The 11,942-nt window shown below is 47.0% G+C and overlaps 1 protein-coding gene across 1 annotated transcript; it reads right to left on the bottom strand.

The window, feature by feature from the left end:
- Positions 1–408: 408 nt before the first annotated feature.
- LOC116984479 (dispanin subfamily A member 2b-like) lies at positions 409–7,964 on the bottom strand. Its single transcript, XM_033038606.1, has 3 exons — positions 7,758–7,964; positions 2,515–2,631; positions 409–759 (listed from the first exon to the last, which is right to left on the bottom strand). The coding sequence occupies exons 1-3, from the start codon at positions 7,842–7,844 to the stop codon at positions 601–603; spliced, it is 363 nt and encodes a 120-aa protein (XP_032894497.1). The 5' UTR covers positions 7,845–7,964; the 3' UTR covers positions 409–600.
- Positions 7,965–11,942: the final 3,978 nt, after the last annotated feature.

Raw genomic sequence — 11,942 nt, 5'->3', positions numbered from 1 at the left:
CACGTCTTTGGAGTGTGGCAGGAAACCGGAGCACCCGGAGAAAACCCACGCGGTCACATGGTGAACATACAGACTCGGTGCAGATATCACCCGGGTTTATGGCGCTTTGAGGCAGCACCTGTACCCGCTGCGCCGCCATGGCCGCCCCTTTGGACATGTCAGTGGTTCCACACTCTGGGCTGTCTCCAGTAACAGGTGGAGGATTGGTAGGAACTCAGTCACCTCTCCCCAGATGCCAACTTACCCACCTCCCTCCCTCCGTCTGTAGCTACCCCCCCCCCTCCCCCCACCTCTCTCCCTCCGTGTCTACACCCCCCCCCCCCCCCCCCCCCCCCGTGTTGTTCACCATTGGGTGACAGTTCACCAGCGTTCTGGCTCCGGTCCCCGCACGTGTCACAACCACAGATGTGAACTCACAGCAGGTTTATTGGAAAACTGAGCAAAACATTAAACATCTGACAAAGCAGCTCTGGGTGACAACAGTATGGGTTTAACACACGGGGGAGTCTAGTTTGAAGCAGCAACTCCACATTAAACTTGAAGCAGGGCGAGGAAGGAAACCACAGTTGTTCTCGATGAATCGCTGGCCGCGTCGACACGTCATCTGGGGCGGAGTTGGATCACCCCACTGATCACCAGCGCAACCATGGTGATCACCCAGGCGATTGTCAGCAGAGTGGCGGCCAGGTTCAGTGCCTTGGAGGTGGCACCGTAGTGGCTGGCGCTGTAAATATCTCCCAGCATTTTCCGGTCTCGGGCCTGCAGGGAGACGGCAACGGAACAGTGAAAATGCGGGAGACAGACACGGACATTCCAGCTATCAGCAACGTCAGTCGGCGGGAACAGTGGACCCAACACCCTCCACACCAACTGGAGCCAGCACCGTCCATCAGAGCAGCAGATGGACACTTCTAACACACACCTGACTAGGATGCCAGTTAACTAACGCTATCTGCTTGCTCGTGATCCCTGTTCACGTATCTGTCCAAATATTGCTGTTGTACCTGACGTTCAGTACGAACCAATTACGCTGAATGTAGTAGGGAAGTTGTACAAACGACCCTTACTACTTTTAACTTGTTATCCAGATTCAATTGCTGGTTCAATGTTTGGTGGAACACTACCCATTAAAAAAAGATTTACAAGAAACCTGCTTCGTTGACAGAGACTGAAAAATAATTTTGCTGCATCCTGAATTTCCTTTGTGTATCATTTTGGGCCTTCCAGGTGATCTCCAAGAGCTGGATCAGCTGAACTGAGAAGTTGACTTTTGTCAGATCCAACCTCTGCTGGAAGCTTTGCAGAACATCAAATAAAAAGCTACTAAAGAGAGAATGTTTATGACTCCCATTGACATAATACTGGTTATTTTCCTGTAAACTACATCCTGTGCACGGTTTAAACTCCTGAAATCCAAGTTCTACTCTATAGTAACGAGGAGAGCACACCTGTAGACATCAAGGAAGAGAACCAGAACTTCATTTCCTGAGAATGAGTTGAAAGTGGATTGGAAAGACAATATTTAATGCAGAATTGGAAAAGCGTCTACGTCACGGCGTCTCACCGGAAAATCAAATATCTGCAAATGATTTTTCCACAAATCATAGATGGCGGATTCCTCCTTCATCCCTTTCCCGCCACTTAATCCAGCCCAGTAATTATACATTTCACTCAATGCTGATAACTTGGCAGATAGACACAAAATGCTGGAATAATTCAGCGGGACGGGCGGCATCTCTGGAGAGAAGGAATTGGTGACATTTCGGGTTGAGACCCTTCTTCAGACTAAAATGGATGCAGTTTCCATTGTTTGGGTTTAACCAAAATTGAACATCACCCTTCGTGTTTCTTGAAGGCTCTTTGCCCTTCCTAAAATAAGGACCAACTTTGTTTTTTCTCCAGTTTCGCCCTTGCCCGGGGCTACAGAGGAGACTACGCCTCTGTCAACATTCTCCCGCTGCCCTTCCCTCTGTATTTAGGGATAGGTCGCATCAGGCCCTGAGGATCATGTGATAGGAGTAGAATTTGGCCATTCGGCCCATCAAGTCTACTCCACCATTCAATCATGGCCGATCTATCTCTCCCTCCTAAGCCAATTCTCCTGCCTTCTCCCCATGACCTCTGACACCCGTACTAATCAAGAATCTATCTATCTCTGTCTTAAATATATTCACTGGCTTGTCCTCCACAGCCGTCTGCGGCAACGAGTTCCACAGATTCACCACCCTCTTGAGGACTTACACACGAACGAGTTTCAAGACCCTCAGAATAAACACTTATCCGTCTCCCTGGTCTCGCCACCACCCATGTCCCTCTCACTAAAGCAAAGTTCTCGATGAAAGCCCTCGCCCACTTCCTCTGGATTCGCACACAATGTACATTTGGGCAGGTCCACGGATAGATGAGTTTCAGAAGGGTACGGGCCAAACGCGTGGAAATGGGACTGGATCAGCACGGCGGTTTGGTCAGCGCGGCGGGCCCGTTTCCTTGTTCTGAAATCTGTGACGAACTTACCTTCACGGAGAAGGCCAGCGCCATGAAGCCGAGACAGCAGAAATTGCAGTAAACAAAGCTGAACATGGACCAGAGGAAGTGGTCCTTGACGGGCAGGGGTTCAGTGGCGATATGGACCACTGGTGGCGGGAATCTCGGGGCAGCGGCCCCTGCCCGGCGACAGCTGATCATTCTCCTGGTTCATTTTGGACTCCATTACAGCTCGGACAATGGGGAGGTTCTCTATCACTGTTGCTCTCGAGGGAGCGAGCAGGAACTTTGTGGAGCACTGCACGAAACACCACGCCCTGTTGGCAACGAGCTAATTGGAGCTGCACACTGCCTCCACAATACCTCCAGCTACTTCCTTGAAAAACAGGTTCCGAGTTCACCGCGGTGGTCGGTCAGTATCTACTGGACTGGTTAAAAATGGAGAGGGAAGATTGTTCGCCTTTCAACATAGGCGCGATTCTTCTTTCTCCAGTACATCTGAATAAATCAATGTATGAGACTAATCCGATAATCCATAGCACCCTAGGAATCTGGAAACAGTTGAAATCAACTCTCAAATTGAGAAATGTCTCTCTCCTTTTACCAATTGCCAACAACCCCTCATTTAAACCGTCTACTTTAGAAAAGGCGTTTGCACAATGGGAAAACTCGGGAATTAAAACGCTGGGAGATCTTTTTGAGAAGGGGATCTTCCTCTCCTTTCAAGAATTACAGGTGAAATATCATTTGAAAGCTAGTAATTTTTTTTAGATATCTTCAAATCCGAGACTATGTGAAACATATGCAAGACTGTCATTCTATGGGCCCATATATATTAGACCAATGCATGAATAGACAGGTGGATACAAGTAAGTTAATATCCGATATTTACAATACCCGTTTAACAGCACACATCCCACCTTCTGAAATAATTAGGCGAGCATGGGAAGATGAATTGGGTTTATCAATTTCAAAGGATAGTTGGGAGGAAAGCCTTTGTATACATACATTACTGCTATCTTAATGTTAGGCACTCCCTGATAAAATATAAAATACTGCATAGACTCTATTACTCAAAGTCTAAATTGAACAAGATCTTCCCAAATGTCTCTCCTATTTGTGACAAATGTCTCCTCCAAGAAGCGACTACAACCCATTCTTTTGCTTCTGCAAAAAGTTACAAAACTTCTGGAGGGGATTTTTGATTAATTTTCCCAAATTCTTAAAACTAAATTGGACCCAGAAATAAAACTGGTCATATTAGGTATGTCAGAGGCCTGCTCTAAGCTAACGATATTTCAAAGACGTTTCCTTAATTACGGCCTAATAATGGCGAAAAAATGAATACTTAAATTTTGGAAACAGACAACAGTCCCTACAGTGAAGATGTGGATTACAGATATGTCCAAGACACTACACTTGGAAAACATTAGGCTTGTCTTGGTGGAAAAAACAGATGAATATCTTAAGACATGGATACCCTTTACTGAATGTTTACAACAATAGTACGCTGAGCCGAACTGAGAGGCAGCAAGTACTTGTAGCTCCGAGTTTTGTTTTAGTGTTTTAGCGTTTTAGTGTGTTTTGTTTAGTGTTTTATTTAGTTTTGTTTAGTTTTTGTGAAGGACAAGGACAAGGACTTGGATACAAGTCCTTGTAGCTCAGAGTTTTGTTTAGTGCTTTAGTGTGTTTTGTGTGTTGGCTGCTGCCGCTGCTGCTGTGCAGTAATTTTTACACAGCATGTGTAGAGTCGTGTATAGGAGGGATGAACTCCTTATGTGGCGACGGACAGCTTACGGAATAAAACACCATATTCCGTCTGAGCTGAAGAAGCCGTTCCGTGGTTGCCGTGCAGGTGCCAGGCTAAGGGCCAGGCTAAGGGCCTGGAGGTGGAGATACAAGCCGTTTCTGCCATCGATCCTTATGGGGAACGTCAACTCATTCCCTAACAAGTGTGAGGAGTTGGAGGCCCTTATGAAAAACCAACGGGTCTACCGTGAGTGCAGTCTCATGTGTTTTACCGAGACGTGGCTGATGGACATCATCCCGGATTCCTGTGTGGATCTCCCCGGCTTCACTACGGTACGAGCAGATAGAGACCCGGGCGAGTGGGAAGATCAAAGGTGGGGGACTTGCTCTGCTTGTGAACAATAGATGGTGTAATCCAGGTCACATAACTGTGAAAGATAAGATCTGTTGTCAGGATATTGAGCTCCTGGCGGTTGGACTGAGACCTTATTATGTACCGAGGGAATTCTCCCACATCGTCGCCATTATTGTTTACATTCCTCCTCGAGCGGAGCCTGTAGTCGCATGTGACGTCATCCAAGAGACTGTCGTGAGATTACAGACCCGACACCCGGACGTACTCATTGCCTTATCAGGGGACTTCAATCATGTGAACATCAGCCCCCACTTGTCAGGCTTCTCACAGTATGTTGACTGTCCCACAAGGCACAATAAGACACTGGACGTGCTATGTCAATGTCAAGGAGGCCTATAGTGTCTTAGCCTTTCCACCACTTGGCAAATCAGATCACAACCTGGTTTATCTAAGGCCTTCTTACAAACCCTGTGTACTGACACAGCCTACAACCACCCGGTCTTTCAGAAAATGGACACCAGAGGCCAGTGAATCACTGAGGGACTGCTTTCAATGCACAGACTGGGACATACTGATGGAGCCACTGGAATTGAACAGCTGTATGGACATCGACAGGATGGCTGGATGCATAACGGACTACATCAACTTCTGTAGGGATGTTGTTGTGCCAGTAAGAACTGTTTGTTGCTTTCCCAATAACAAACCTTGGATTACAAGCAACATCAAGAGCCTCCTAAATGAGAAAAAGGAGGCTTTCAAGGTTGGTGATCGGGAAAAAATCATGAGTATGAAGCAGGCAAAAGGGGACTATAAAAGGAAGCTGGAGAAGAAACTGCAGTACAACAACATCAAAGAGGTGTGGAGATGAATGAAGACCATCACTGGCTTCAAGGAGAAGAGAAGCCAGCCGTCAGGAGACGTGGACAAGGCCAATGAGTTTAACCTGTTCTATAACAGGTTTGATCTGGTATCCCCTCCCACCTCTACAGGTGCAGCCTCTCCCCCACCATCACCTCCACGAGGCAGCCCCCCCCAACACCACAGCTGCAGCACCTCCTATGCCGGCATCTCCTCAACTGTTCTTCACAGAGGACGAGGTGAGAGCTGAGCTGAGGAGGTTGCGCCCTGGTAAAGCAGCTGGTCCTGATGGTGTATGTCCCAGGCTACTAAAAGACTGTGCGGCTCAGCTGGCGGAGCCGCTCCAGACCATTTTCAACCTGAGCCTCCAGTCAGGGAGGGTACCAGGTCTGTGGAAAACATCATGTCTCGTGCCGGTTCCCAAAGCAGGGCGGCCGACCGAGATCAACGACTACAGACCGGTGGCCCTTACATCCCATATCATGAAAACAATGGAGCGGCTACTCATTCGTCTCCTGAGACCACAAGTCCAGCACGCACTCGACCCACTACAGTTTGCATACCAGGAGAACATTGGGGTGGATGACGCAGTCCTCTACATGCTGCACCGGATCTACTCCTTTTTGGACAAACCCGGTGGCTATGTGAGGATTATGTTCTTCGACCTCAAGTGCGTTCAACACCATCCAACCTCTGATTCTGAATGACAAGCTTAAGAAGATGGGGGTGGATTCCACATTTATCTCCTGGATATACGACTACCTGACGGGTCGACCACAGTTTGTCAAGCTGGGGGACAGTGTCTCTGGCACAGTGGTGTGTAATGTTGGACCCCCACAGGGAACGGTTCTGGCCCCGGTCCTCTTCACCCTGTATACAGCAGACTTTAACTATAAGTCTGACGCATGCCACGTACAGAAATATTCAGATGACACAGCGATTGTGGCATGTGTAAGGAACGGGCAGGAGGAGGAATACAGGAACTTGACCAGTGCTTTTTGTGCCTGGAGTGAAGAGAACTGTCTCAGCCTGAACACAACTTTGACTAAAGAGATGGTGGTTAACTTTGGCAGGTCCAAGCTCCCCCTTCAGCCGGTCAACGCTGCAGGGGCTGACATTGAGGTGGTGCAGACATATAAATACCTTGGAGTGCACCTTGATAACAAACTGGACTGGTCTGTCAACTCTGACTCCCTCTACAAAAAAGGCCAGAGCAGACTCTTTTTCCTCAGAAGGCTCAAATCCTTCAATGTGTGTAATGATATGCTGCACATGTTTTACAACACTGTGGTTGCAAGTGTTATTTTCTACGCTGTTGTCTGCTGGGGCAACAGCATTAGTGCAAAAATCCAAAGATCTCCACTATAAGATCTTTGCAAAAAACAACAAGAAGCTGGTCAAACTGGTTAAACGAGCTAGCTCAGTGCTGGAGGGGAGAGTAGACTCCGGGATGGAGGTGCTTGAGAGGCGTATGAGGCACAAGGTGCAGGTCATCCTGAAAAACCCCGGGCATCCCCTCCATGTAATTCTGGAGAGTCAAAAGAGCACTCGGAACAACAACCGGCTCCTCTCCCTGCCCTGTAGAACGGAGCGGTTCAGGAGATCCTTCACCCCTGCAGCCATTAGATTTTATAATTCGGACCGCTAGGCTGTAGCGGGATGCATTTTGCAATTTTTAATTTTTAATTGTTAATTATTGGTCTTTTTAAGTATTTATTGTTCTCAGGTAGTGTCCACATTGTATTCTATGTATTTTCTGTCTGCGTTCATTTTGAATCTGTGGGTTTGTTGGTTGGGGACCTCTGGACATCTGAATTTCCCTGAGGGGATCAATAAAGTATTTTTAATTATTATTATTATTATTATTATTATTATTATTATTATTATTATTATTATTATTATTATTATTATTATTATTATAATAGTTTGGTGAAACACAAATTTAAATTTAAATCCGATGCTACGTTGGGTGGGCGGGGGGGGGGCAAGGTATATCTCCATCTTTTCTTATTCCTCTTTCTCTCTGCTGCACTGCGTTGGTAGCTTAGGTGTCTTTTTCTCGTCCTTTCTATCCTTTCACTTTTACTTTCTTCTGTTCTTGCTTTCCCTTTGTTTCCTTTTTTTCCATTTTTTCAATTTAGGTTAAGAATGAAGCTGGACAATAATTGTATAATTCTAGATGCCGAACGTTTTATCTTTGTACAATTGCTTCCAATAAAAATAAATAATAAAATAAATTGCAGTAAACGAGGCTGAACATGGACCAGAGGAAGTGGTCCTTGACGGGCAGGGGGTCAGTGGCGATATGGACCATGGTGGCGGGAATCTCGGAGCAGCGGCCCCTGCCCGGCGACAGCTGATCATTCTCCACCAACGCCTGGTTCATTCTGGACTCCATTACAGCCCGGACAACGGGGAGGTTCTCTGTCGCTGTTGTTGTCGAGGGAGCGAGCAGGAACTTTGTGGAGCACTGCACTAAACACCACGCCCTGTTGTCAACCAGCTGATTGGAGCTGCACACTGCATCCACAATACCTCTAGCTACTTCCTTGAAAAACAATGAGCCCGAGTTCACCGCGGTGGTCGGTCAGTATCTCCCCCCCCCCCCCCCCCCCTCCACCCCCTCCACCTCCACTGGCAAACTCAAGGCAAACTCACTGGCAGAGAAGGCAAACGCAACGCTAGCACTGATTTTAAGAGGGTTAGAATACAAAACCAGGGATGTAATGCTGAGGCTCTATACGGCGCTGGTCAGGCAGCATTTGGAGTATTGTGAGCAAATTTGGCCACCTTATTTGAGGAAGGGTGTGTTGGCTCTGGAGAGGGTCCAGATGAGGTTTACAAGAATGATCCCAGTGAAAGAGCTAATAGTCAAATCTAAAATGGAGTAGTTCTTCTACAAAAGCATGGTCTAGTAGAACAAAAGAATGGCTCGGTGTCAAGTCTGAATGACTTTGTAAATTATAGGAACACAATATAGACGACAATAAAATATTTTCAATAAAGACATTAAAATGGAATCCTGTAGTAATAACATGTGCTTCATTCAAGGCCATAAAGATGCCAAGATTGAAAGAAATAGCTGACACTCCATAGATAAGTAATAACTTGTTATTGGATGAGCTTGATTTGGACCCAGTTTTTCCTATATTCTGAAAGGCTGCAGAATCTTTCAGTCATGCCGTCGGAGTGGCCCAGCCCGAGGGAGAACGGCACTCCCGTCGGAGTGGCCCAGCCCGAGGGAGAACGGCACTCCCGTCGGAGTGGCCCAGCCCGAGGGAGAACGGCACTCCCGTCGGAGTGGCCCAGCCCGAGGGAGAACGGCACTCCCGTCGGAGTGGCCCAGCCCGAGGGAGAACGGCACTCCCGTCGGAGTGGCCCAGCCCGAGGGAGAACGGTACTCACGTGAGGGCGATCCGCCTCGGGGCTGGAACGGTGCTCCGGTGGCTGGGACGGCGTTCTGGCGGCGGTGACCTGAGTCCTGGGGTGAACCGCGGGCCAGCGGCTTCGTACGCTGGACTGGAGGGCGGCAGCTTCGACCACCCCCGGGCCGCGGTGTTTGAACCGGCCCGTTTGCGGGGTTCGGTGAGCCGCGGGACTGTTGTGCCATCGCCCGGTGGGGAATCGCCTCAGCGCAGAGGGAGAAGAGGAGGGAAGAGACAGTAACCCTAAGATTTTTGCCTCCACCACAGTGAGGAGGTGCTTGGAGGATACACTGTGGTGGTGTTAATTTGTGTTTATTGTTGTTTATTATTGTATGATTGTATGTATGACTGCAGGCACGAAATTTCGTTCAGACCGTAAGGTCTGAATGACAATAAAGGTATTCAATTCAATTCAATTCAATTCAATATTCAGACTTGGTAGGAGTGTTTTACTCATAAGAAAAATGTATAATTTTGCTAACTTTGCTTTGTTCTGTGAGTTGAGCCCGAGAAGCACTGAGCAACGTTTGTGCTCATTGTAGATCTTGCCCCTCCCGTCTGACGAATCAATTAAAGATTGCCATGGTTTACCTGTAACAATTTTGTTGCTATCTGCTTTATAAGAAAATAAATTTCACACCAGGAATGAGTACGGTCATAAGGAATAGGAGTAGAATCAGACTATTCGTCCCATCAAATCTACTCCACCATTGAATCATGGCTGATCCATCTCTCCCTCCTAACCCCATTCTCATGCCTTCTCCTCATATCCTCTGACACCCGCACTAATCAAGAATCTATCAACAGTATCTCTGCCTTAAAAGTACCAACTTTCGGTCCCCACAGCCTTCTGTGTCAAAGAATTCCACAGATTCACCACCCTCTCACTAAATACTTTTCGCCTCATCTCCTTCTTAAAAGAACGTCCTTTGAGGCTATGACCTCTGGTCCTAGACTCTCCCACTAGTGTAAATATCCTCTCCACATCCACTCTATCCAGGCCTTTCACTATTCTGTACGTTTCAATGAGGTCCCCCCTCATTCTTCTAAACTCCAGCGAGTACAGGCCCAATGCCGACAAACGCTCATCATAGGTTACATAGAAACATAGAAAATAGGTGCAGGAGTAGGCCAATCGACCCTTCGAGCCTGCACCGCCATTCAATATGATCATGGCTGATCATCCAACTCAGTATCCTGTACCTGCCTTCTCTCCATACCCCCTGATCCCTTTAGCCACAAGGGCCACATCTAACTCCCTCTTAAATATAGCCAATGAACTGGCCTCGACTACCCTCTGTGGCAGAGAGTTCCAGAGATTCACCACTCTCTGTGTGAAAAAAGTTCTTCTCATCTCGGTTTTAAAGGATTTCCCCCTTATCCTTAAGCTGTGACCCCTTGTCCTGGACTTGCCCAACATCGGGAGCAATCTTCCTGCATCTAGCCTGTCCAACCCCTTAAGAATTTTATAAGTTTCTATAAGATCCCCTCTCAATCTCCTAAATTCTAGAGAGTATAAACCAAGTCTATCCAGTCTTTCTTCATAAGACAGTCCTGACATCCCAGGAATCAGTCTGGTAAACCTTCTCTGCACTCCCTCTAGGGCAATAATGTCCTTCCTCAGATTTGGAGACCAAAACTGTACGCAATACTCCAGGTGTGGTCTCACCAAGACCCTGTACAACTGCAGTAGAACCTCCCTGCTCCTATACTCAAATCCTTTTGCTATGAAAGCTAACATACCATTCGCTTTCTTCACTGCCTGCTGCACCTGCATGCCTACTTTCAATGATAATAGTCTGCTTTCCTGTTTTTGCCACCAAAATGGATAACCTCACATTTATCCACATTATACTGCACCTGCCAAACATTTGCCCACTCACCCAGCCTATCCAAGTCACCTTGCAGTCTCCTAGCATCCTCCTCACAACTAACACTGCCCTCCAGCTTAGTGTCATCCGCAAACTTGGAGATATTGCCTTCAATTCCCTCATCCAGATCATTAATATATATTGTAAATAGCTGGGGTCCCAGCACTGAGCCTTGCGGTACCCCACTAGTCACTGCCTGCCATTGTGAAAAGGACCCGTTTACTCCTACTCTTTGCTTCCTGTTTGCCAGCCAGTTCTCTATCCACATCAATACTGAACCCCCAATGCCGTGTGCTTTAAGTTTGTATACTAATCTCTTATGTGGGACCTTGTCGAAAGCCTTCTGGAAGTCCAGATACACCACATCCACTGGTTCTCCCCTATCCACGCTACTAGTTACATCCTCGAAAAATTCTATAAGATTCGTCAGACATGATTTACCTTTTGTAAATCCATGCTGACTTTGTCCAATGATTTCACCACTTTCCAAATGTGCTGCTATCCCATCTTTAATAACTGACTCTAGCAGTTTCCCCACTACCGATGTTAGACTAACTGGTCTGTAATTCCCCGTTTTCTCTCTCCCTCCCTTCTTAAAAAGTGGGGTTACGTTTGCTACCCGCCAATCCTCAGGAACTACTCCAGAATCTAAAGAGTTTTGAAAGATTATTACTAATGCATCCACTATTTCTGGAGCTACTTCCTTAAGTACTCTGGGATGCAGCCTATCTGGCCCTGGGGATTTATCGGCCTTTAATCCATTCAATTTACCCAACACCACTTCCCGGCTAACCTGGATTTCACTCAATTCCTCCAACTCCTTTGACCCGCGGTCCCCTGCTATTTCCAGCAGATTATTTATGTCTTCCTTAGTGAAGACGGAACCAAAGTAGTTATTCAATTGGTCCGCCATATCCTTGTTCCCCATGATCAACTCACCTGTTTCTGACTGCAAGGGACCTACATTTGTTTTAACTAATCTCTTTCTTTTCACATATCTATAAAAACTTTAGCAGTCAGTTTTTATGTTCCCTGCCAGTTTTCTTTCATAATCTATTTTTCCTTTCCTAATTAAGCCCTTTGTCCTCCTCTGCTGGTCTCTGAATTTCTCCCAGTCCTCCGGTATGCTGCTTTTTCTGGCTAATTTGTACGCATCATCCTTCGCTTTGATACTATCCCTGATTTCCCTTGTTATCCACG

The sequence above is a fragment of the Amblyraja radiata genome, chromosome 20 (genome assembly GCF_010909765.2).
Source record: "Amblyraja radiata isolate CabotCenter1 chromosome 20, sAmbRad1.1.pri, whole genome shotgun sequence".
NCBI classification, from domain to species: Eukaryota; Metazoa; Chordata; class Chondrichthyes; order Rajiformes; family Rajidae; genus Amblyraja; species Amblyraja radiata.
Note: the sequence above shows the minus strand (reverse complement) of the source record. Positions and strands in the feature narration are given on the sequence as shown.